This window comes from Capsicum annuum, chromosome 1 (genome assembly GCF_002878395.1).
Source record: "Capsicum annuum cultivar UCD-10X-F1 chromosome 1, UCD10Xv1.1, whole genome shotgun sequence".
Classification (NCBI taxonomy): domain Eukaryota; kingdom Viridiplantae; phylum Streptophyta; class Magnoliopsida; order Solanales; family Solanaceae; genus Capsicum; species Capsicum annuum.
The window spans coordinates 6,068,362-6,096,336 of record NC_061111.1 but is presented as its reverse complement, the minus strand read 5'-3'; the positions used below and the strand labels follow the sequence as shown (position 1 = coordinate 6,096,336).

Genomic DNA, 27,975 nt, shown 5'->3' with positions numbered 1-27,975 from the left:
AATGGTTTAAAAAAAATGAACTGAATAACAATAATGATTACGTACCTTAAACAGTAGTAATGGTTAAATTTTCAACTGACAGTTAAATTCTAACAAATGGAACAGAAGAATCAACAATTAAATTTGATTCAAACAAATTACTTCATCGTTGATTCAACAATTAAACAATAGCTATTGATTTCGAAGAAGAATCAGTCCAGTTAGATTCAGCAATATCAATGCTTGAATTTCCAAAACAGGGTTGGTTTAAATCAAATTGCTAAGAAAATATGCAGTTGTTAATGGGGAAAAACTGAAATTTGAATTTTTGTAAATGTTTTGTGAAGAAATAACGGAAGTCACGTTTTTTAAGAGTTTTAAATGGAAAAAGAATCTATAAATTTACTTGATTGGTAACTATACCATATATAGCTCAACTAATTTCAGTTACTTAAGGACAGTAAATTTATTGTAAATGTATTTTTACAGCAACATTTTTAACAAATACAAAATATAAGTTGCTATAAAATGTAATTATGAAACTGTTGCTATAAAACTAATAATTAGGCTCTTAAGTATGCTATTTCTGAATTTTACCCTATTAAAATCTGATTAAATCAGCTTTTAATTTCTTTTCTTCTTCTTTTTTTTTTTTTTAGCTTTTTTAGGTTTTAATTAAAATTAAAAAGTGCTTAAAATAATCTAAAATCCGATTTTAAAAGGGCAAAAAGTAAGAAGCTGGTACCCCCAATTATTTTACTTTTTAGATTAAAATTTTAAAATATTTACCTTTTTATTCCTTACATTTTCCTTCAATTTCAACAGTACCCTGAGCTTGTAACCCTTAATTATATGATTTCTCTTTCTTTTTCTCTTTGCCTTCTTTTCCCTCCAATTTTCTCCATCTTTCTCATTTGTTTCAGTGAATTCATCATTACATTGGAGGTTTGCTCAAAAAAATTTCTTTTAGAATTAAAAATTATAAATAATTCACCTTATATATATGGTATTAACAACTTTAAGGATATTTAAATCATGTTGACAACGAAAAAGTGTTTAACGTCACTTGCTTACCAAATACATCAACTTTTTTTTCAGTTTTCGCACTTTTATTCAAACACTTATCTGCTTAATGTATAAACACTTATTTTTAAGTTTATATTCGCATAATTTAAAGAAATATTTTTTTAATTCTATCCAAACGGGCTCTAAGTTGTAATTATACATGTCACCCTGACCAACCACGACTCCCAAATATGTACTAATTTAACGCAAGGTATTAGGCACAAGGACAAAGAATAGAGCCAAATATGATTAATGTGTGATACTCCCTAAACAAAAATTATAGTAATATGAAGTAGCATGAGAGAAATTAAATGATCAGACATAATCATGGCAAACCAATTCAAGTCATAAATAGGAAATATAACCGAACAAAAATTACAGTTATTATAATAAGTAATTAAAAAAAAATAGTTATACCAAATCTAGTACTAACATGATAGAACTCCCAAAAAAATAAGGTAAAAATTGTGAAAATCCTGTCCTATTCCAATTAAAATTCTTTTTTGGATGCAGTGTTTGAAAAGAAACAAACTCTTTATGATAAGAATATAAGTAGATAGTTATCAATTATATTTATAACAGTAAAAGAATTTTAACATAAGGGCTAAATCTTGAGTCTATTTATATTTTCATTCTTGTTTTCATACTTCAAACGTATAACACAAAGTGAAAAACTAATAATTAAAAAAAAATATGGCTGGAGGAGGTGGATTAGGGCCAACAAATGGCAAGGCATATCCTGGAAAACTCACAACTAAAGTGTTAATTACTTGTATTGTTGCTGCTATGGGTGGTTTAATCTTTGGTTATGACATTGGAATTTCAGGTTTGTATTTGTTTTAATTAATTTTTTTGTTTCATGTATTGTGTTTTGCATAGGATTTAAGTTATACACACAAGTTAGTTGTTATAGTGATGTACATAGGTTTTTTTCGAGGTTGTCAATATTTGAAGAGATGATATTGTCACTATCATCAATATTGATATCATCAAGAAGAAAACCTTTAGGCTTGTTATCCAGGATCTTGCTCAGAAATACAGTAATAAAAGGAACATAGGAGTTTGTCGCTAAGTGTTTGACCAAATAGGATCGTCCAGTTCCTATATAGAACCCAAGTTGTGTCATGTGTTCTTATTTTGTTTGTATACATATCTAGTAAAATAGTTTTGTGTATGATTGTATAAATATTTTTTATTCTATTCAATGAATCTCGTTACTGATCTTATTGTATAAATAATATTTGACATAATGTTGAATTTATTTTTTATTAACTAGGGGGTGTGACATCAATGCCACCATTCTTGAAGAAGTTTTTCCCAGATGTGTATGCAAAGACTACACACAGTGTGTCAACAAATCAGTACTGCAAATTCAACAGTCCAACATTGACATTGTTTACATCATCTCTATATTTGGCTGCACTTGTTGCTTCATGGTCTGCTTCAAGAATAACTAGACTTATGGGAAGAAAATTGTCTATGCTATTTGGTGGAGGTCTTTTCTTAATTGGTGGTTTTATCAATGGATTTGCCAAAAATGTTGCTATGCTCATTATTGGTAGACTGCTTCTTGGTCTTGGTATTGGTTTTGCCAATCAGGTACTCCGTCTGTCCCGTATTAGTTGGTCATCATGAAATAAAATAGTTGTCCTATATTAGTTGTCTACCTTAATAAATCAAGAAAGCATTAATTAACTTTTTTTATACTACTACCCTTGCACTTAATTCTTTTGGAAGTATTCACACTTGTTTGTAAATGCGTGTAAAAAGTAAAATTGACCAACTAATATGGGTGTACTTTTTTGGGATCTTTACGCAATTCATTGGTATTCATGTATTATACACTGATCATACATAATTATATACATATCACACATGAATTATACATATAGTGTACATCTAATGGCTATCATTAGTTTAAGTGGTTGGGTGAGCTAACTTGACTCATTCATTATGTGCTAACTAGACATATTCATTGTTTCCTATTTATTTATGTTACGTATACTGACAGTTTAATATATTTTTGTTGCAGTCTGTGCCAGTGTACCTATCGGAAATGGCGCCATACAAGTACCGTGGTGCGCTAAACATAGTGTTTCAACTCTCCATCACAATTGGAATCTTTGCAGCAAACCTACTCAATTATTTTTTCGCGAAAATAGAAGGCGGATGGGGTTGGCGTTTGAGTCTAGGAGGAGCAATTGTACCGGCATTGATATTCATAGTTGGTTCGCTTTTTCTCCCCGACACACCAAATTCTCTAATTGAACGCGGCAAAGAGGACGAGGCTAAATCAAGGCTGTTGAAAATAAGGGGAATTGACAATGTTGATGCTGAGTTTAATGATTTGGTTGAAGCAAGTAATAGGTCAAAACAAGTTGTAAGTCCTTGGAAAAATTTGTTGAAAGATAGGCAGTATAGGCCACAGTTGATATTTGCTATAGCTATTCCTGCCTTTCAACAGTTGACTGGGATGAATGTAATTATGTTTTATGCACCTGTTTTGTTCAAGACAATTGGTTTTGGTGACACTGCTTCACTCATGTCTGCTGTGATTACTGGTATTGTCAACTTTATTGCTACTTTTGTGTCACTTCTTACTGTTGATAGAGTTGGAAGGAGAGTTCTCTTTCTTGAAGGTGGCATACAAATGCTTATTTGTCAGGTACTTTCTCTTCAATTCAATTAACCCCGTGTCGAGTCCTTTTCTAGATTGATTTTGTCCAGAATCGTGTTTCTATTAGAAAACCCCTACTTCTTTATTTTTTCTTTTTAGCATATTGTAACGAACTTCAAGAACCTTGTTTTTCACAAAACCCCTTTCGTCGCTTTTGTTAGTAAGAATGTGATTCAGTTGTGTATTGTAACAAACTTAATGAACCCAATTTTTCACACTCGTCATACCTTACTTGACGAGTGTGAAAATAGTTTTCATTTAATTCCTTTTGTTACTCATTAAGCAAGAGAATCTGCTTCAGTTGCATACATATCATAAAGAACTCGAAGGTCACTATATTGGAATATTGTTAGTATATACTTTTATCTTAGTCATTATTAACAATCCTATGAGACAACATATTTGTATTATTATGTTGTATTAATTATATTGTTTATTTTTTTGGGTACAGATTATTATCGCGATTTCGATTGGACTAAAGTTTGGAATAAGTGGCAATCCAGGTACATTGCCAATATGGTATGCAGCATTTGTTGTGGTGTTCATCTGCATATACGTGGCCGGTTTCGCGTGGTCGTGGGGCCCACTAGGGTGGTTAGTCCCTAGTGAGATTTTCCCCTTGGAGGTTCGACCGGCTGGTCAATCCTTGAACGTGATGGTCAACATGATTTTCACCTTCTTCATTGCCGAGATCTTCACTGCAATGTTATGTGCCTTTAAGTTTGGACTCTTCTTGTTTTTCGCATTTTTCGTGGCGGCCATGACAGTGTTCATGTACTTCTACCTCCCAGAGACTAAAGGGATTCCAATTGATGATATGACAAAGATTTGGTGTCAACATTGGTATTGGAAAAGATATGTTACTACTAATCAAATAGATGATGATATTCAAAAATCACCACAACATAAGGGGCAAGTTTAAAGCAATAGAAGTAGATTAGTTAGATTTGTTTTGATAAAAATTGGAGACATTAATTTTATTCATTAGTTTTTGTTATAAATGTGAATTTTTAATTTTTTTTTAAAATTATTGTTGCCATTTTCCTTCCTTTTTGGGGGGGTTTTTCTCCTCGGTACCCGCATTAGAGTCCGATTAATCCGAATTCACGTCGGGTAGGGCCCCATTCGGGGGATAGTGCTCCCTACCAAAGATTTTTTTCATACGCAGGTCTCAAACTCAAGACCTCTAGTTAAGGGAGAAACAGCCCCATCCATTGCACCACATCTTTGGTGGTGCCATTTTCTTTCATATATTTACTCCTATCCTTATCCGTCCCCATCATATTTTTGAATCTACTGTTTTTCTTTTTAAATATTGTAAACTAATGCTATTAAATAAGTTTTTGTACAATAATCTTTGCATCACTAATATATAACAATTAAACTCGGACGAATAATAAATAGCTACAAAAAAAAAAAAATAATAACCTAATTGTTCTTTGTCTTCTTCTTTTTCTTTCTTTCTTTTTTTTTTTTTCAAAAAGATTGTTCTTAGTCCTTTTTTTTCTCAAGAAGAACTTTTTGGCATTGAAAAAATATCTCTTGAAAATCCAAATAGTTAACTCGTTAAAGAAATTGTATAAGTCTCTAAAATCTTATGGATCAAGACCACGCACCGACATCAAAAGGAAAAAATAACATGAAAGTAACCTATAGTTTTTTTTTGTCTATAGTGTGTCAATTATTTGCAAGACAAAAATTTCTATATCAAGGGGAATGTATTCAAACAAAATGTGATTTGTGAATTTATTCAAATATTTAACTTTATTTCACATACATATCACATTTCTTGAGAAATATTACGGTTGAATACATCTAAAACGCAAGTTTAATTTTAAGGAGACTAATCTATATAGCATATTCTAAAATTACAACTAGGAATCTTTTTCTTAATAATTTTCTTTATCATATGATAAAAAGGAGGAGAAATATTGTTTTAATGCGTTGAAATTAATAGCGCAGCCTCATTTAATTAGTAAAAATTTCATCCATTCAAACAGTAGTCAGTGTTTTAGTAAAGAGCTTTGTTCAGTGTTGATTAATAAAGTTTTTAAGATGATATTTCAATTATTTATATAATTCGAAGTATCATGAATGAAGTGTTATGAGCGTAGCGAATGAAATAGATGAATAAAATTAATTATAGGTTTAAAATGAAAAAATTAGTTGAGATATCATGAATGAAATGAAATAGAAGTGCCACTATTACTAGTGGTTAATATAATTAATTAAGCATATAAGCACGTTTTACTTGACTTTTTAGAAACCTATTAATTGTGTCTCGCTAGATCAGCACTTTGTACAGTATAAATAACATGTTATATTACACATTTTTGTTTTCTATCGATGTTCAGTATTTATTTTAGATCTCGAGTAATCTAGATTCACAACAAAAAATCTCATTTACGAAGGTAAATCTATGTAATCCCTACCAAAGATTACTTTATTCTAAGAATTCGAATCCAACATTATCAACTAAGAATCGAGGGATTTTTGTTTTTGTTTTTCAGCTGGTGTCCAATAATTGTTTTAGGGCTTGAATAATCTAAATTTGCGACAGAAAATCTCATTTATGCAGGTAAATTTCTCCGCCTCCTACCTGAAATTATTCTATTCTATGAATTTGAATCCAACACTAATAATTAAGAAGTGAGAGATATTTACTGTCCGATCACGAAATTTGATACTTGTTGCTCTATGTTTTGATGATGACTATGTAACCTCTCAGGGACTAGGTCCGTTATATGCATTACTGAGAACTGCTGAAAGACAGTTGTACATACTGCACAATTTTGTCCTATAGCATAATTACTGTGCAGGTGCACAGTGTTCAACAAATGGACACCTGGTCCAATTAAATTCCAACCAAAATTCACACACGTCTATATAAGCAAAAGGAACCAACTCTGAGAGATAGTTTTACAATTTCATTTCATCAAAAGACAGGAAAAGCTCTTGTGCTCAAGGTCCAAAAATTCTCTTGTTCTTTAGTTTTGCTTATCTTAAGTCATGTTCTAGAAATTGATTCACTCTAGTGTTTGTGAGTAAAGTTTTTCTCTTTGTTTCAATTGTTTGGTTAGGTAATGTTGTCTAAGAATGGTTGGCTAGAGCTAGTTGATTAAGTGAAGAATAAGACAAAGTTGTCTTGACAGGGGTTGATCCAGGGAGTCGAGAGATGGTTCTCGGGAACTCAATAACTTTCGTGCGGAACTTATAATTATATTGAGAAATCTGGTAAATATACAAGAATTATAAATTGGAAACTCATAAACAAAGTGTGTTATTGATGTAGTGGATTGGAGTGACTTGCTAAAGTTTGTTGACCTCGTGATTGTAGGTTCAAATCCGTTAGTTACTCTTTTGGTTTTATTTTTATCTAACGTGGAAATCCACAAACTTTAAATCCTAGATCCGCCTCTGTGTCTTGAGGGATTTGTAGTAAAGGTACTGCAAGTCTTAGGATTTAGAGTTAAATCTTGTGGGAATCCGTAATTAGAGTTTTCAGATTATAGTGGATCTTGAGAAAACCTTTAAAAACGGGTCGTGATTTTGAGGTTTCTACGTAAAAGTCTTGTGTGTTGATTTATTTAGTGCATTTACTTTGTGTTTTTATTTTATTTGTTATTTATAACTCCTTATGAACCCGATCCCTTAGTGATGATGAACCCTTACAATTGAACAGTACCCATGATACACATGTTCATTCCCCACAACGCAAAGAACAATTAACTGTAAACTGTTTGTAAGGGAAACCTGATCCCTTAGTGATGATGAACTCTTACAATTCAACAGTACCTATGATACACATGTTCATACCCATAATACATATGTCCATTCCCCACAACGTAAAGAATAATTAACTCTAAACTGTTTGTAAGTGGAACTTGATCCCTTAGTGACAATGAACCCTTACGATTCAACAGTACTCATGATACAAATATTCATACCTATGATACACATGTTCATTCCCCACAACGCAAAGAATAATTAACTGTAAATTATTTGTAAGTGAAACTTGATCCCTTAGTGATGATGAACCCTTACGATTCAACAGTATCTATGATACACATGTTCGTCCCCATAATACGCATGTTCATTCCCCACAACACAAAGAACAATTCACTGTAAACTGTTTCTTTAGAAACTCTGTGTACCCATACCCCACCCACAAGAAAACACTATTTATGTTGTATTCTCAAATGTTTTGTCTATTTCGCTGTCTTTAATTTCTATCTTAAAATTCTAATATAAGACAAAAAAAGAATAGTTATCTTTCTTTTTCTTTACATATATTTTTGTTCAAAATTTTGCCACTAGTGGTTGAAGAATTTTGACGAGTCACAACATATGGTAGTATTAGAATATTAGGCAAAAGTGGATGTACCAAAAATATATGTATAAATATTAGGCAAAAGTTGGCAAGTGTATAGTATTAGACAAAAGAATGGACAAAGATTGGCAGCTAATAAAACTTCATTTAAATGTGTAGTTAAGTAATGGAATTTTAATTAGTCCAAGTAAAACGAATAATTTAGAGTTATCTTTGTATGGTCAAATTGCCTTTTCTTAATTTGGTACTAAACCTAATGTTGGCTAGTTTCTTTTAGAACAAGTATTTCTTTTCTAATTACCAACTAGGGATGTCATGATATTGGTTGGATTCCTCTGCGATTAATTAAAAGTTTTGAATTTCTAATAGAGAGTGCTATACGATTGAAATTTGAATTAGCTAAGATAGCGGACAGAGATGGATGCAGGTTTGTGATTTTGAAATTATTTTTTAAGTTGAATATAAATTTATGTGAGAACTTACTTCGAATACAAAAGTCATTCGTACATATAGACATTTAAACGCTAATATCCAAGGTAAGATCGTGATTCACCAAGGTAATGAGATACTGAAAGTCGTTTTTTCAAGTGTCAATCAGAAAAGGTTTTGGTGACAAACCATGGAGATGTCACAAGTGGATAGGTTGATATGAGTAACAAAAAAGTCTTTGACAAAGACGATCACTAAAAAATTACTAGAAGTGCAACAAATAGTGTATTCAAACTCATAATTTTTAAAATGCGACAAGTTCAATATTAAAAATCTTAAAAAATTAAGCTTATAAAATTTAAATTCTAAATTCACCTCTCAAATACCGCAAGATTAAAAAAAGTGTTTTATGGCTTTTTTGCCCTTTTTAATTCATCAGCAAAAAAAAATAAAAAAAATAGAGGCTTTTTTGCCCTTTTTAAGTCTTCTACTTATTGTATTCATCACCAAACATAAATTAGAAAATATTCATAAAACTTAGTACTCCCTCCGTCCCATTTTATTCGTGTCAAATTTTTTAATTTCATTTCTCATTTTATTTGTCTTTTTTCATTAATCAAGACAAGAAAAAAAATATGCCTAGTTTACCCCTAGTATTAATTGTTTTTTCTCTAAATTAAAATGTAAACATCATTTAATAGGGGTATTATGATAAGTAACCATGTTATTAGTAATTTTTCTTAATCAATGTACAATGTCAAATTGAGACAACTAAAATGAGATGGAGGGAGTATTTAATAGGTTTAAAGAGTAACTGAGTATTTGCAATATTGAAGAGATGTATTAATTCACTAACTTAAACGGCAGACATGAATTGCCCTTGCCTCCCTTCATAGTCAAATCTTATTTTAATTAATTATCGCTATTAAATAACCGTCCCACAATTATTTTTAATTTTTTTTTTGCCAAAGTCCAAACAAACTGTGTATATATAAAAAAATATTTTTTTTCTGTAATTAAACTCAAACATGATCTTAACCATCATCATTTTTCTTAATTTTTTTCGAAATTTTTTGGCTGTATATTTGATCCATGCAGGCCAAATAGTGACATAATTGTAAATTGGTCGGTTGTATAAATGACACTTTTAATTTCTAGTAGAAACATTCAAAATCTTTGAACTTTTATGGTGGCTATATTTGCAAAACTTAGTCAACCAAATTATTTCTTTTTCCTCAAAGTCGACCATATTAGAAATAGATAAAAACAAAGAAAAAATTTCTTATTTTTCTTACTTATAAAAAGCCAACCAACACCACAGCACATATTGAACCCCTCAAAAAACCTTAAAACTTTTTGTTACCAAAATCAAGAAGAAAAAAAATATATATATATATATTCATACATCATAGTACTTTCTTCGTTGTTGTTCTTTCTGACATCTCTATATCAAAAATATCCTCTATTCTGGTCGTACTCCAAACATCTTTTCGTCGTTTATATTCTTTCTGATTTCTCTACAATTTTCGTTGCTATATCGAAAGTACCCTCTATCACTACTCGACCGTACTTCAAACATCTTCGTCGTTGATAATATTTTTTCTGATTTCTACACGTTTCATCTCTCTATCGAAAGTATCCTCTGCCCTTATCGTACTCCAAACATCTTTTTCACTTTTTCTTTTTTGTTAAAGATGTTGAGTCGATTGATAGACCAAAAGGAAAAGAGCAATATACCAAGGGAAAAAAATCATCTAACAGTTGCAATTTCAGAAGCAAAATGCATAGCCAATATTGCATTTCCAATGATATTTACAGGCCTAATTCTTTATTCACGTTCAATTATTTCCATGATTTTTCTTGGTCATTTAGGTGAACTTTCTTTAGCTGGTGGTTCACTTGCAATTGGATTTGCAAATATAACTGGTTATTCGATTCTTTCAGGATTAGCCATGGGAATGGAACCAATTTGTGGACAAGCTTTTGGTGCTAAAAGATTCAAGGTTTTAGGCCTTACATTACAAAGAACAATTCTTTTGCTACTTTTAACTTCAATTCCCATTTCAATTTTGTGGCTATATATGCAAAAACTCTTGATATTTTGTGGCCAAAATCATGAAATTGCATCCATGGCACAAAATTACATTCTTTTTTCACTCCCTGACCTTTTTGCTCAATCACTTTTGCACCCACTAAGGATTTATCTTCGTTCACAATCCATCACATTGCCTTTAACTTTTTGTGCTATTTTTGCAATTATTCTTCATATCCCAATCAATTATTTCTTAATCAAAGTTCTTAATCTTGGGATTAAAGGTGTTGCCTTAAGTGGGGTTTGGACAAATTTCAATCTTGTTGGTTCATTAATTGTTTATATCATATTTTCTAAGATTTACGAGAAAACTTGGGGTGGATTTTCTTTAGATTGTTTTAGGGGATGGAAATCACTTGTTAATTTAGCAATTCCAAGTTGTATTAGTGTGTGTTTAGAGTGGTGGTGGTATGAAATTATGATTTTATTATGTGGACTTTTGATTAATCCACAATCAACAGTTGCATCAATGGGGATATTAATTCAAACAACAGCTTTGATATACATTTTCCCATCATCATTAAGCTTTGGCGTATCAACAAGAGTTGGAAATGAATTAGGTGCTAATCGCCCTAATCGCGCTAAATTAGCAGCGATAATTGGGCTATGTACAAGTTTTATTTTGGGAATCTCAGCATTATTTTTCGCTACTATGGTCAGGAATATCTGGGCAAAAATGTTCACTCGGGATCAAGAAATTATGAAATTAACCGCGACGATTTTACCTATTATAGGACTATGTGAACTTGGAAATTGTCCACAGACAACAGGTTGTGGTGTGTTAAGAGGAACAGCTAGGCCAAAATTAGGTGCTAATATTAATTTAGGATGTTTTTATATTATTGGAATGCCTATTGCAATTTGGTTAGGATTTTTTATGGGATATGATTTTAAAGGATTATGGTTTGGATTATTAGGTGCACAAGGTTCATGTGCTGTGACTATGATGTTAATTATATTGGTTAAGACTAATTGGGAAGATCAAGCAAGAAGAGCTAAAGAACTTACTGAAATTATCAATGGTGATTATGATAATCAAGATGAAAATACAGAGGATTATTTGGAATCATTGGATTATCAGAAGCTACAGAATTCAGATGTTTGAGTTATTCATTTATTTTTCTTTTAATTCTTGGGGATTATTGATTCTTTTTTTATATATATTAGTGTATTTTTTCTTTTGTACATTAGTAGAGGCGTAGAGCTAGCTTAGACGTGCCTCAAATTAAATTAGTTCTTTTTCTTTCTTTAAATTGTAATTAAGTACGTAGAAGGTGATTTTTCTTTTCTTTTTTTTTTTTGGTGTGTGTGTGAGAGATATATAATTAATTAATGAAAGTCGGCATTATTTGTGACATTAATCTAGCTGTCTACATTACTCTATAGATTGTGCAAAATTTATCATCATGCACAAATATTTGACTTCCAAAGTGAATTATTTTTTTTATGAAAGCAGTATTTGAATCAATTTCTAAACTCAAACTTACATATATTTTTGCTTTTTCAAGCTTTCTCTCAAATTAATAATTAATGAAAGGCGGCATTGTTTATGCTATTCTAGCTGTCCATAGATTGTGCAAAATTTATATCATGCTTTGTTTTCTTCTGTCATTTGAAACACTTGTATATGACTTTTAAATTGCTAAAAAGGATAAAAGGATAGTATATTGTTTGACTTTAAAAGTCAATTATCTTGTTTATGTTGGGACAAAGTACTAGTAGTAATCTAGTAGATCAATTCGATTGACATTTTCAAGGTCACAAGTTTTGTTCGAACATGTTAATAAATAGAAAGGTATGTCTTTTATGTTCATTTTAATTATTTAATCATAATTATACGATTTACATTTTTTAAGTTAAATTATTGAACTTTTATTTAAAATTGAGTGCGAATAAATATTTTTTTTTAGTATGTATGTCGAGCCACCATCATAGGATGGGTCATGAGAAGACTATTCAATCTTCAATCTTTGCAACTGCCGGCAATATTTAACCATGCATTATACATTGAATCTTTGAACAGTTTGGAGTTTATTGTGGTTGCTTTATTTGAAGAAAAAACAGTATTATATACATCAAATCGATAAATAGATAATATGCTCCTTGCATATTAAGTTATTACATAAAATTTTAATTTATTATTCTGTGATAATTTCAAATTGCCATGATTTGATAATATTTATCGAGTCCGAGTAAAGATTTTTTTTTTCTTTAGTGGGTGCATGTTGGGTTTGAAATTGATGTGAGGAACCTAAACGAAAAGGAAAACGTACTAAAAATATATTATGATTAATATGATTTGGTCAAATGATCTATCTATTGAAATTAAATCAAAAAGCTTAAAATATACTAGGAGAAAAATCTCTGCTAAACACTTTGATGACAACACTGTGGATATTATTATGTTGTGATTTGAGAAGAAACTGTGAAAAATATTGTGTTGTGTTTTGTGAAGAAAGATCTTCAGAAGTTCTAAGAAAGGAATTAACTAATTAAGTAGTAATATATTTAATTATGAAAGAGATCTTTTGCTATCAGAAAGTGGAAACGTTTTCAACGGAAAAAAACTTTTTCGAAGTAAATCACAAATGTAGTATTCCCTCCGTCTCATTTAAAAAATCAATATCATCTTTCATTATGGTAACTATTTAAACACACAATTTTAACTTTACCCTTATTGACCCTACTTATAAGGCCCCACTTAATTAAAAATAATAGTAGTATATATACTCTCTCCGTTTCAAAATAAGTGAATTGTTGGGATATTTATTAGTGTTTCAAAATAAGTGAATCATTGAATTTTTTTTCAAATTTACCGTTATGATTTGACAACCAATTAACTTTTGAAAAGGTATTACAAGGTCAACTTTTTTTTTTTTAGGTAAAAATGGAAAGTTGTGTTAAATTTATGTCTTTAATGTTTTTTCCTTAATCTTTATGTCAAAATCCAACAATTCATTTATTATGAAATGGAGGGAGTATTATTTTTAATAAAAGATAATTCAGTAAAAAACATCAATTCTTTACTTATTTTTTAAACGTCGTGCTCGATCAAACTATAATACATAGAATAAAACGAAGGGAGTAGAATCCAGGCAAAGTATTTTTTTTGGTGAATGACATACCCAGGGGCAGATAGAGTAGTATAGATGGTCTTATTTTCTTTCATTTGGTCGCTAATTTTTCGATACTTGTCCCCTTTATACTTTTATCTATTCTTTTAGTATTAGTTTTTCCCGGTACAAATTCAAATTTAGTGCGACAAGACTTATTAGTTTTCATGAAAAATCATATTGAACACGCATTATATCCTTCTTAAAACAAAGATAAAATGAAAAAAGACGAAAGAAGATAAAATTAAACTTGAATGGTCAAATGTCCCCCTAATCTTTACCTTAAATCTCAACTATATACTTATACTTTGCGGGCCTCTAAATTATTTTAAAATGAAATTATTACCTCCTGAACGTTGACATGGCAAGAGAGTGAGAGCGAATTTTTTTATTAAAAATTTATTTTTAATATTTCTCTACTCTTTTTTTTATTCATTTTTAATTATTCTTCTTCTTCTTGAAGTTAACAATGGTATTTATAGGAATTCAACGATGGCATTCAATTCAAAACAAATTTATCATTTCCTCCGGTATAAATCACAGTAAACGGCCAAACTATACCAACTCTCATTTCATCCAAACTAACAATCACCTCCCTAAAAATTTCATTTCTTGGAACACTAAGATTATTCAAACTTACATACTCATTAACCGAATTACCATACCAAGAATCATCGTTCTCATGAAATAAAACATAACTTCCAACAATGCTCTATACACATTTTGTGGCTTGAAATCTTTTAACTTTACATCGATTGAATTTTCAATCTCAAACCATAAATCATCATTCAAATCCACATTTCTTGAAATTGAAACAATCAAAATCAACACCAAATTTTTTCAAAATCATAAATTCAACATCAATTTTCATAGTTGAGAAATTTTTTTAAAAAAAAGGAAAGAAAAAAGAACAAGATTGAAAAACGACATTTCTGCTCGGCATTGTATCAAACATTTGTTGAGCATAATCTAACATCCCATTTCTTACATACCCAAAAATCATATAGTTCCTACATTCTTTTTGGGACATTTCGTCGAACAATTTGCGTGCTTCCTCAACATCACCTTTCTTGAAAAAATTAGTAATTCTTGAGTTCCAATTGAACAACGAGTTTGCAATTGAACTCACATAACGAATATAGAAATGAAAAATTTTATTCCTGAAGCAAATGTGTGAAGCTGTGCAAATTTCCGTTCTTGAAGCAATTTTTTTTTTCTAAACTTTGAGTTTAATAGTCAACTTTGAATTTATTATTTAACAAAGGTTTGAGATTGAAGAAAATCAAATGAAGAGAAAGGAAAAAAAAAAGGAATGGAGAATCATTATTGTGGAAGAACACGAAATAAACGGGAAAAAGTAATGAAACCGAAAAGGAAATTAAAAAAAATACAAAGGAAAAAATATAGTAATAAATAAAAGTAATTAAGTTTTTATATTAAAAAAAAGTAATATTACGTGGCATGACATGGCAGCGAGTACAGCTCACTGCCTGAAACAATGTATGGGCGTCAATTTTCGGGGTGTAAATATTTCACTTTAAAATAGTTCAGGAGGGTCATAGGACCCTCGCAAAGTATAGGTATATAGTTGGGATTTGGGGTAAAAGTTGGGAGCTTTTAGCCATTTTCTCATTAACAATTAATTGTTCTTTAATCCCCCATTAAGTGATGTGCACTGCATTATACCGATAAGGGATCATGACATAATTTTCGTTAAAAACATAATATAATGTTTGACAAAAAGCAAGTTGTTTGTAAAATATAAACAAGAACGAATAAAAGTACAAAAGAATCAATAAAGTTTTATTAATCAACCATGACTACTCTTCGTTCTCCAAATTAATAGACATTTGCAAACTTAATTAATAAATTGACTAGCATTAAATTTGTACTGTATCTGTTTCAAACAAAAAAAATTGAATTGTTTCCATTACTACTTTATACTATCCTCTTCGTCCATCTTTACTTGTCCACTATACAAAAAATAAATTATCAAAAGTACTTATCTAGTACCCGAAGCAATTCCCAAGTTTAAATTACTCGTATAGTATTTATTGTTTCTTAAGTTACGTGAAAAGTCGATAATGACGGAAAGAGTAATTGTTAATAAACACAAAATACATGACATGCATTATGGATTGTAATGGCAAACATGTTGCAAGATGCATGCTTTTTTTCAAAATATTTTTGCTTGAAAATTTTGCCAATTTGCTTATTATATTTTGAAGATAATGCTGCTGTATTAACCAAATTTTCTTTAAGTAGTAAATTGATGTACTCTTTCCGTACAAATAATTGAATTAATGAGTTTCTTCAACCATAATATATAATTCACCACTTCTATACATTTTTTTTTAGCTGTAGACTTTATGGATAACCTATACAGTTTGTTTTGAACACCAAGGAGCATGTTTTTCCTAATCATGATTCATGACATTATTGTTAATTGCTTGTTATATTTAGGGAGACAGAATTTTTAATAAGGATATCAAAATATAAAGAGATAAATTAACGAAAATAGCATTGCACGTCAATATGTAATATGCATACATAAAATAAATATTTTTATCTAACTACATAGTATAGCTTCCGACAAAGAAATGTTGGTTGACATTCTTCAAATACATGTGGCTCTGCCCCTGGTTATGTATATATACCAACTTAAAATGTTTCATTCTTCATTGTTAACTATATGAAAAAAAAAAAAAAAAGTCATGTAACAAATTTTGACAGGTCGGATTTGATTTTAAATATTTTTTCGGTTTAAATAATTTTAAAAAATAGTACAGTACTAGTAATAGTTGTGAACACTCTGTGGCTACTTTAGTAAAGAGTTCAGAGATCTTGCAAGGCTAGCAGCCGATACTCTAAGCAGTTGTTGGGCCTTACAAGGGGATTTCAGATCCTATCTATCTACCACTTTTCAATTTTGGAAATTCTCATATTTTACATAATTACTAAAAATTTTAATTTTGAATCTGTCGAGACACATAATTAGATCTCTAATATATCCAACAAAAATATATTTTTTCTTTATAAAGATGCATAATTAGCTACCGATACACTTTTTCCTATTTTGGGTCTGTCGAGATACATAATACATTCAATGAAGATACATTTTTTCTTTCTAAAGATACATAATTAGCTTTCGATACCTTTTTTTTTTTTTTTGATTTTGAGTCTGTCGAGATACATAGTTAGCTTCCAATATATCCAACGAAGATACATAATTATTTGAGATTTTTATAATTACTTTACAAGGATGGGAATTTGTATAACTATGGTAAGTTAAGGTGTGTGTTTATGTTATTTTTTCTAATTTACGAGGTATTCTATTTAGACACCGTTATTTAAGTTGTATTCTGCCTTTTAAAAGTTTTGAACGTCAACTCATTTTAGAATAATTAGACTTATCATTTCAGAACTAATCTTGACAAAATAATGTGATAATTGAAGCAGAAAAAACAATAGGTAGCGATGGAAATAGGAGGACAAGACAGTACGGAATAATGAAAGAGAAACTTATAGGTTGCGCCAAATTATCACTAAGCCTATTCCACAGTGAAGCGAGATAAATTTTCCTATCTACTAACCTTCTTTGCTAATTCACGACCCTCATATTCTTCTATCTATAGTCATGTGTCCCAAGAAGCTACAAATATGTCATGTCCTCGATTGGAATTAAAAATAGGGCAGTTCGGTGTACTAAAACTCCCGCTATGCGCAGAGTTCGGGGAAGGGCCCCACTACAAGCGTGTAATGTCTGCAGCCTTATATTGCATTTTTGCCAGAGGCTGTTTCCAGGACTTGAACTCGTAACTCCCTATTCACGTGACAACAACTTTACCAGTTATTTAAGAAATTGGGATTGATTATTAATTTATTACAAGAAAATCAAAACTGGTCATGCAGTATGATTAAGCAAATCTTGCTTTTATAAATCAGAAAAATGTTAAGGTAGTGTTTCATTACGGTTTCCTTTTTTGTTTTTTATTACTAAATAAAAATAAATCTTATCATTAGTTGTTCTAGTCAAAATAGAACCCCACTTACGTAAAACAAATTATACTTAAAAATTACTAACAGTATGCTTTAAAACGTTTAATATATATATATATATATATATTTTGTTTAAATCAACATATTTTATAGAACATTGTATGGAGATTTAGATAGCTAATTTCATTAATTAAATAGATATGATTGTATAAATTCAGAGAATTAGAAGCATGCATGAATCTTGCACAATGTTTCAAGAATATTAATACACTGGTTCATTGTGAAACTACGAGGAACACCAATTTATTTTTTTATTTATTTTTATGTTTAGGTAATTAATTAGTAATTAATAATGGTGTTTAGTTATTTTTGTCTTATTGGTTTTGTTTTTGGTATAAGGGAAGGGGTTCAATTACCAAACATTGCTAAAAAAACTTTTTATATACGAATCTAAAATTTTGTGTAAAAAATTCAACCTTCGATTGTGTCTATTAATAAATCGAATAGTCCTTCGATCTTCGTTTGATTTAATTGGCGGGAGCAGATTCATTATAGGAGGAATAAATTTGATTGAATTTTGTGATTTTAAGTAATGCCTAGTTTGGCGTAAGTGTAAGAAAAATGTTTCTTATTAGAGATAATTATGTGACCTGCATATTAGGTAATAAATTCTTTCGAGTAGAGCCGTCAGAATAAGTTTGACTCTTGAGGCCGGCCCAACCTAATCGGTTATTAGGGTTGAGTTATGATATTCTAAGCCTATTTAAGATGGGAGCTAAGCCTAGGTCAGGGGGCGGCTCAACGAAATTTGTGGTCTAAAGCTAACTTTAAGAAGAGACCCTTAAAATTAATTAATAAAATTTTATATATGTTTATTTAATTTATTCTTATTATATTTTGTAATGATGATGTATGAACCATCTTGTACATATATATAATGACAATTCTCATTCGACTGCATGTTAATTTTCATCATAAAAATTATCTAATAACTGAATTACTCATCAATGATTCAACAATATTTTTATAAGAAACATCATGGTTAAGACTTTTTGTTATTAATTAATTCTTTATATTTAATGATCTCAATTTTGTAATACTAATTAAATGTTAAAATAATTTTATACATATGGAATAGTTCTAAGTCTATTTTGAATTGAATTGATGGATTAATCCATTATTTATTAGAAATAATTTAACTCTAAGAATACAAGAAAAGATTTTGTTTGTCTTTCTATTGTATTGTAGATATGACAATCAATTATTATTTTGTGTGCATGATTATTATGAAATTAAGTAATAATCAGGTTATCCTAATTTATATGATATTTTTTTATTTAGCGGGAGTCAAATTATATTAATTTTAAATAATATTTTGAATCTATTCTTTCTTCATATTCATGACATGAGAAAAAATGTAGTGTATTAAGACTTATGGTATAATTTTTGAGCATCTAAATTTTAAAATACTATATTAATCAATCATATTTAACTTCAAAAATTAATCAAATTAATAGAATATTTATTTAAGTAACATCTATTTATTTTTAAATAACTCAATAAAATTCTCAAAAGACAAGCAAAAATCAATTTCTATACTAGATCTATAATATATTTTATGCACTAATGAAAAATGGGGGCCTTTGATTTGCGGGGCCTAAAGCACAAGCTTTAGTTGCTTCCCCCTTAAGCTGGCAGTGGCCTAGGTCAAGTCGGCCCATTAACCCTGGTGAAGTTCTAGGGTTAAAGTTTTTACCTAAAAGTCCATAGCCTTCTATAAATACGATATGATTCTATCAGCACACACTGTGATAGACATGGGCTAGAAAATTCCTAGATTTTCATCTACCAATTTCTCTACGGCACTTGGCAACTATGACTAAAGGTATCGCCAAAATATTAAAGTTGGAAGATACCTTCGATCATAGTTGCTCAAGTGTCGTAGAGAAATGTATTTGATGTGGCATCAACTCGTAATGTGAAAAGAATGATAAAAATTCTAGATTCTTCTTTAATTGTGCCCTTTAATGAATCGAATTATCTTTCGACCTTTATTTGATTTAACCGGTCATCGAAGATTGTATGTGGAGGAATAAATATGATTAATTGGATATCCTTTATAAATTATATGCGCTTAGCAAATGAAATAAAAGTGATTTTTCCTTGATATAAGCACAGATTTTAGTAGTGACAAAAGTAATTTTAAAATTACTTACAAGTTCAATTCTTAGGAGTGATATTTTAGCATTTTTTTAAATCTTTTTTGTAAATTCATGGCTCTGTCATAATCTTGTAGAATTCACTTGTGGGTCTTTAGGTTGTTATCTTCACACATGTGGATTTAACGTTCAATCGAAAATATAAAGATATTCCTGATTTAGGCACATCATCATCTGCAATCGTCTATAGGTTATATTGTTATAATAGAAGAGAAATAATCTCTTATGCCCCTAACTACCAGAGTTGGCATAATGGTTCAGCGCTATGTTCCTTAAGCAAGAGGTTGGGGGTTCGATCCCCGCCTTTGACGAATGGAGCAAACTCTGTGGCCAGTTCCCTACCGCAAAATGCGCTGACCGAGGAACGGAGGATTAGTCTCACGGCTGCCGGCTGTGGCTTGGAAAACCAAAAAAAAATAAAAAAATCTCTTATCTCCCTTACAACCAAATGACATTACAAATATTTATTGTGTTTATTTTCAAATTTCCTGTATTTTGTTTGCCAATCTCTTGTGGAAAAAATTATGTACCAAAAACACCATTGAAATTTTTTACTTTGACCTAAAAAAAAATATATTCCTAGCAAATAAGTATATGTTCTTGGCAATCATAAAGTTTTGGGTATGGCAATAATTTCACAAGTATATGTGCATTTGCTGTAACAATAATTATAAGATAGACAAAAGAATGTTCTCTTTATTCTATGTGCTTTGGGTCCCATCTAATGTGAGATGTTTCTTTTTCTACTACTAATTATAAGAAGCATATATTCATTCTTTTTTCATTCATTTATTTTTTTAGAAGACTATAATACCTATAGCTTTATGAGAGCATTTTCTTTTTGTTTAATTTTCCTTTCGATGTTTGGTATTTGCATCGAGGTACAATTGAAATTGAATTTGTGTTAGAAAGTCTAATAAAGGGGTAAAACGTTTTTTAACAAAGATAGTTTCATACTTAGGATCCAAACTCGAGATCTCTGGTTGTTTAGGATGAAGGAGTGCTTACTATTTCACCATAACCTTTGTTGGTCATTTATTTTCTATTAAACAATTATCGGCAAATCTTTTACGCAAAGGGAAATTCAAAACTTGAAGTTTAGGGATTAATATACAATGATAACTAAGTTTATAAGCAAATATATATATATGATTAATTTCTTAACATATATATAGAGAGAGATAATATTTGAAAGAATGTATTGTCTATGTACGTGAATCCATAACTTTTACGTTAATCTGTCCTTCCTCCAAAAAAAAATCTTCTAATTTATTCGTATATTATTCTCTTTTTTTAAAGTATGAGCAACAAAAAGTTTCAGAAATAATTTTCTTCGACTTCTTTAGATTCTGTTCGGGACCAACTTTCAGTTCACTAATTTCATATCAAACTTTAATATCAAGAACCTCGACTTGCCATTGTAATACCAAATTTCTCTCTATTTTCATGAGGAGTGAAAAATATATTAATACCATTTTAGTTCCTCAATCCATGGATCCTCATTTGTTGGGGCAAAACATTTCAATAATTATATGAATGTAAAATATTTTCTGCTTATTATTATATGCAATAATTAGTTTTCATTCGTGCTGATTATTAGAACATTCCTTTATTCTTTATTATCATTTTATATTATAATTGCCTCAAATAGAATTTTGATTCCTTTAAACAGAAAAATTATTTGTTAATTGTGATTATGAGTATCCTATACCTTCAAACTAAAATGATCCCTCTATGTTTAATTAAATTTATGATGAAATGGGAGAAAATGAAATTTTCATTTGAAAATACTTTGAATGATGGAGTTGAAATTCACTTAAATTCTATTATAAATACTGCTTATGATATCACCAAAAGGCAAAAAATTGACATTAATGGCCGGCTGTTTAGAAAGTTTATTTATTTATTTAATTGTTGTTGTTATTATTATTATTTGTCTGAGAATCTGATGAAACAATAATATAGTTGCAAAAGAAATATATATAAAAAAAAAATATAAGGTGGAATCCAACCAATTAATCAATATATAATGATCATTATTCATTACATGTCCTCCAATGTCAACTTCTATACTACTTTTTATCATTTTGGAGTGATTAGTTTTGCTATAATAATTAAATATTAGCAAAGGTTTATTCTTTTGGCCCAAGGTTAATTTTAATTAATTACCTTTTGCAACCTCACAACCAACATTTTAGATCTTTATTCTTCCAACTAACTTATAATCATATATTCATTACAATTAAATGGCATCCAATTATAAAAAGTTTTCCACATACACCAAAAAGCAAAGTTGTTTGTTGGCAAAATGGTCCCAAATCACATTGAATTTGCAAGAAATAAGAAAAGGAAAGGGACGAAAGTAACTAGTCAATAATTGCAACCACTTAGACCATTTTTAAAAAAAAAAAAGGTTTGTTTGAAGTTTGCTGATTCGACTAATTAAATTTAGATACCTTAAATTTGGTAAAATAGTTTGAAGGAAATAGTTAATAATTGCACCAGTTAGACTTTTTTTTTCAATCTAACATTTTACGTTTGAAGTTCGCTCATTCAACTAATTTAAATGTTCGTTGGTCAAATTCGCTGAATTGGTCCAATGAGGCTAAGAAATGAACTTGTCATAGTTTCTTCCACTTATAATTTCAAAAAACAATTTGTTGACGTTGACATAGAGCGAGCTAATGAGGGTGGATCAAGCACGACTGGCGAACTTCTACACTGATGAGCTTTTGAAGATGAAGCGTACACAACACCTTATGCGAATTCTACATCTTAAAAAGTTTTACAAGACATAACTCAGATTAACATGATACACACGTTTTTCAAAAAGAAGCGAACAATACATGTTATGGAATTAACCTTGTGAAAAAAAAAAAATTAAGTGCTAAATTGGTAGTTCATATATGAGAAAAAAAAAAAAAAAAGAAATTCAAGTAGAACCATAATCTTATCTAATTCACCAGGAGCTGGCATTATATATATTATATATACATTTATACAACTTGGAATTCAAATGCCACATATCACCACATTATGTTTCTCTATATTTAAATAGAGAAATAATGAAGGCAAATGAATTCACAAACCAAAATTTATTACTATACCCCCCTAACTTTATATCCTTTCCACCAAAGCCATTATAAAAATATGCAATTAAAATTAATTGTTTTCCCAAAGCGCACACTGATATTCCTTAGGCTTTTTTAAAAAAATTAATTTATCAGTTCTCAGAAAGTTTCCCATTTTGTTGTCACCACAACTGGCCCTGGGCTTGTTTGATCAGCAAAATTTCCCATCTTCCTTTGTTCTTGTTGATAGTAAATTGATTTTGGCATTTGTCCTGTGAATGTTCTATTTTTGTTGTGCATTGGCACATTGGCATTGTGATTTCCAAGTGCTGAATTTCTTATTTTCAACATGTCAAGAGTCTCTATGTATTTTTGCACCCTTTTCACCTACATTTTTATCAACAAAAAAACAATTAGTAATTTCCCAAGACAGACTTAAAAGAAGTGATATGGACACTAAGAATTCATACAGTCAGTGGCAGAACCAAAATTTTCATTAAGGGGGTCAGAATACATATAGGAAGAACAAACTATAAAGGGGTAGCCCGGTCACTAAAGCTCCCGCTATGCAGGGTCCGGGGAAGGGCCCCATCACAAGGGTGTATTGTATGCAGCCTTACCTTGCATTTCTGCCAAAGGCTATTTCCGGAGGTCACATGGAAGCAACTTTACCAGTTACTCCAAGGCTCCTTTCGAGGAATAACTAGCTATAACTAGCTAATTTGCATACCTCACAAGTACATGTAACTATCGACACTTCTTAATAAACCACACAAATAAGTTTCAAAATATTAGAGTGAATTTAGAAAGACACAAAAATATGTTGAAATTGAGTTAGAATGGATGTATGTATACCTGCATTCTTCTTTGTAATTTGAGATCACCATCAGCAGTAATACCATCCAACTTAATCAATTGTGTCATCAATAATTCAATCAAACTCAATAGCAAAGTCTCTGTTACTTTTTTGCCACCATATATGTCCATTTCAACATTGCCAACCTATACCATAAAACAAAAAACCAATGATCAAATCCAATGAAAGAACTACAACGACGACAACATACCTAGCATAATCCCACAAAATGGGGTCTAGGGAACGTAGAGTATACACAGACCTTATCCCTGAGGTCTTTTCGAGTAAAAATAAATTGTAAGTTGAGACTTGGGAGATAGAATTCTCGTTACCTGTTTGGCTAACTTATCAATTTCAAGTCTAATTGTTGTGATTTCTTTTGATGCATTTTCCATTTTTGCATTTTTTCTTGATTCAAGATATCTCTTTTCTTTGCTTATTTCATCCTCAATTAGTACAAGTTTTGATCCATCTTTTAAACCAGCAACATCAAGAAAACTTCTTGAATCCTTTTCTTTCTCCTTGTAAAATATTTTCTGATCTTCAGTATGTAATCCAGTTGGTCCTGCTAGCATTTTCTTCAACTCCCCTGTAAAATTCAAGATTCCTCATTTTATGACAACCATTTTGAGAGATAAAAGCCCAGCCCGGTGTACTAAAGCTCCTGCTGCGGTTTTGGGAATGGCAACCTCAAGGGTATATTGTACTGGCCTTACCCTGCATTTCTGCAAGAGGTTGTTTCCGCGGCTTGAAACTGTGACTACCCTTTTGAGATATGAATGGATAAAATGCAAAAAAAGTGGTATGAATTATGCAATTTCATTTCAGGAATCCTCATTTTATGACAACCCTTTTGAGTGATGAATGGAAAAAAAAAATGCATATCAAAGTATATGAACATGCAATTCCATTTCAAGATTCCTCATTTTATGAACACCCTTTTGAGAGATGAAAGAAAAAATCCAAAAAAAAAAAAAACAAGTATGAATATCCAAATTCATTGACAAAACTTTGCAGAGATGCATATATAAAATGCATATCAAAGTATGAATCAACCAATTCCATTTCAAGATTCCTCAATTTATGAACACCCTTTGACATATGAATGTAACAATTGCATAACAACAAACATATACAACAACAACATAACTAGTGTATTCTCAAAAAGTAGAGTTTGGGGAGGGTAAAGTGCGCGCAGTCCATACCACTACCTCAAACAGATGAAGTAGAGAGGTTGTTTTCAATAGACCCAGACTCAGGACACATAACAGTATACCAAACAAAAAACACCGAAGCACACAACAAGATGGGATAACACATTACTAGAAACAAGAAAATTATGAACTATAAAATTACCAAAAGTTGCTTGTGAACTGATTTTGACTTCATGATAAGATGAACCATATTTGACTTTGAGTCTAATTGTTGGAACTATCATTGAACTTTGATTTGAATGATCAGAACTTCTCTTTTGTACTAACATTCCTCCTGGCCTCATCTCCCATCCTGATGATGAAAGTGATCCATTCCCATTCACCTTATTCTTACTCTTCATTCTTAACAATTCTTTACTACTCATAATGAAATATTCAAGGGGAATTTATTGTGACAACTTTCCTATACTATCAAGAAATGTCAAAAGTTGATGAAAAAAAAAGTTTTTTTTTTTTTTTGCTTTATGTGCTTGTCTGCTAAGCTAAGAACAACCCCATGAATGAAGAAAAGAAAGAAACACAAAGATTCTGTCCCACAATGTCAGAAACACAACAACTACAACAACAATGTTGTAATTGTATGTGTAACTAATCAAGAAACACCAAATGGTTTAAATTACTAATGACTATAATAGTAGGCCTTTTATATTTGTGCTTTATTGAGTCTTAAGAAACTTCAAGGACTTTTCTAGTGAAGTTTTTTTCATAAACAATAGTGACATAATTATGATGATTTTATAGAAACTTTAAAATGTGGAGGTGATAATAAGAAGGGATAGTAAGAAGAATGAATGGCTATTTGGGTGGGTGAGGAGAAGGGAATATATGATGGGTGTTGGGATATATAAAATAAAATAATAAAAGAATCCAATATTAATTTAGTTAAGTTTTAAAAATACCAAGAGATAATAGCATTTTCGATTTTGGTCCTTCTGTTGTCTGATTAAGCATATTTAACCTTTAATTAATTAAAACACGTTGTTTTAATCTCTATATGTATAAGGATGTGTCATCTTTTGACTATTTTACCTTCATACATAAAGTAACAATAGAAGTTTAATATAAAATATCGATAATTAAGTGATGTAATCGTTAAAAATTCTGGTCAATTTGTAAGATTCACAAGCAAAGAGATCAAAAGTTCATTATATGTGGTTAGTTGACTATCACAAGAATTATCAATAATTGAGGGATCAAAATTGTTATTAACCCAAATAAGGATGGAAAGACCCCTATTTTTTTTTTCAAAAGAATTATGAGTTTGGTGGTGTAAGGTAACTTTATATTCCATGGGCAAAAAAATAGTAAGGTGGATTTTGATTTTTAAATTATATAAAATGAGATTGATATCTTAGTTTCCATATTTAAAATATGTTGATTAATTAATAATTGAGGGCAAAATGCCAACTGTTATTTTTTAATTTTTCTTGGAAAGGGACTTGAAGAATAGTTTTGGCTTTTGATAGTGATTGATTCTTTGCTTGTTCAAATTTTTCGTTATCCACGTAATTTCTGGTCCATTCATATGCACCTAAAATTAATATTAGTAGTACTATTTTTGCCATATTTTGTAGGCAATAATTCTAATTTAATATTACAGGTAACTTAGTCCAACTTGTGATTAGGGGTGATTAGTTTTCTATATTTGATTTGATATTTTCAAAATTTGATTTTGATAATTTAATAATCAGTAATTAATAGTAGATATTAAATATAAAATTTTCAAAATTCGATCAGGCCAATACAATGATCAAACTTTAATATGATAATATTTGATTCGACTTTTATGATTTATGTCCACCTCTACTTGTGATTAAAAGATAAGGCACTTTATAATAAAAATCTTTTACATAACTATAAAGATTTACTAAAATTTGATACCAATTAAATATTATCTCTAAAACTTTGCAGCAGTAATGACAAACCAAAATTTATCCACAATTTGAAATTAAAATGTTTTGGGGACCTGAGAGAAAAAACAATTAAATCATCATGGGAAGTGTTTTAAAACTTGGATAATAGCATTATTGGTCACTTATTTAAAAATAAATTTTAATTTTAGTTTTTGTTATATCTGACTAAGAATATTTATTCTTTAATCAATCAAAATGTGTATTTTTGTCCTTTAGGAAGAAAATATGGAGTAACAATACAAATTAAGCATCACAAAATATGTATATAAGTGTTAAAACAATTTATATATGTGGTTAATTTTGAACATTTATAAGTAAAGAAATCGAAAGGACATGTTTTGAAGGTTAAAGATGATTAATCAAATTATACTTAAGAGCTAAATTCAGCTAAATTCAAGATTTATACCTATAAATAAAGAACCAAAACTGCTATTCATTCTCAAAAAAATTGTAATCAACTGTCATTTTTATATTTTTTTTATTTTTATAATTAAGTTTACTTTTCTAGGACAAATAAATGTTTTTTTTTCTTTCCAAGATTAAATATAAATTTGACCCACTTGGTGGATTTGTTGGAAAAAGAAAAAAAAGGTAGACCAATAGTAAGGAAAGCAATCCCTTGAAGCAAGAGTAAATAGTCAAAAAGATTTTTAGTTTCAAACCCTTTTTCTCCTACAAGCATTCAACAAGTTAGAATGATCTCTTCTAGGTGAGGGAAAATCAATAGAGAATGTTCACTTTCATGAGCATATTTTGCATTATTAGCAAGTTAGAAGATAAAAGAAGTGTTAATCAGATATCTCGGATTTGAATTCTTGATATAAACGTTTCTATTAGGATGTCTTTTACTTTTCAGTGTGAAATTTTCCTATACGAATCTAGATTTATGCGGATTCAATATGTATCAAATATCGAGTGGATTAAAAAAACATGAAAAGTGATGAATCAAAATAGGATGATTAGAATGAGCAAAAAGCAAAATTAGGAAAAATGGTGTTGTCATGTGACGAGAAGGTCA

The 27,975-nt window shown here is 30.0% G+C and overlaps 3 protein-coding genes across 3 annotated transcripts; 2 read left to right on the top strand and 1 right to left on the bottom strand.

Moving 5' to 3' along the window:
* The first annotated feature begins 1,640 nt into the window (after positions 1–1,640).
* LOC107852396 (sugar carrier protein C-like) lies at positions 1,641–4,734 on the top strand. The gene is made up of 4 exons (XM_016697440.2): positions 1,641–1,870; positions 2,321–2,643; positions 3,077–3,709; positions 4,173–4,734. Exons 1-4 carry the CDS (start codon positions 1,738–1,740, stop codon positions 4,641–4,643), a joined length of 1,560 nt encoding a protein of 519 aa, XP_016552926.2. The 5' UTR covers positions 1,641–1,737; the 3' UTR covers positions 4,644–4,734.
* Positions 4,735–9,729: 4,995 nt separating this feature from the next.
* Positions 9,730–11,930, top strand: LOC107852382 (protein DETOXIFICATION 49-like). Its single transcript, XM_016697433.2, has one exon. The coding sequence runs from the start codon at positions 10,175–10,177 to the stop codon at positions 11,675–11,677; it is 1,503 nt and encodes a 500-aa protein (XP_016552919.2). The 5' UTR covers positions 9,730–10,174; the 3' UTR covers positions 11,678–11,930.
* A 10,923-nt stretch (positions 11,931–22,853) lies between these two features.
* On the bottom strand, positions 22,854–25,855 carry LOC107865989 (BAG family molecular chaperone regulator 1). The gene is made up of 4 exons (XM_016712175.2): positions 25,187–25,855; positions 24,163–24,419; positions 23,830–23,976; positions 22,854–23,361 (listed from the first exon to the last, which is right to left on the bottom strand). Exons 1-4 carry the CDS (start codon positions 25,407–25,409, stop codon positions 23,134–23,136), a joined length of 855 nt encoding a protein of 284 aa, XP_016567661.1. The 5' UTR covers positions 25,410–25,855; the 3' UTR covers positions 22,854–23,133.
* Between the last annotated feature and the right edge of the window lie 2,120 nt (positions 25,856–27,975).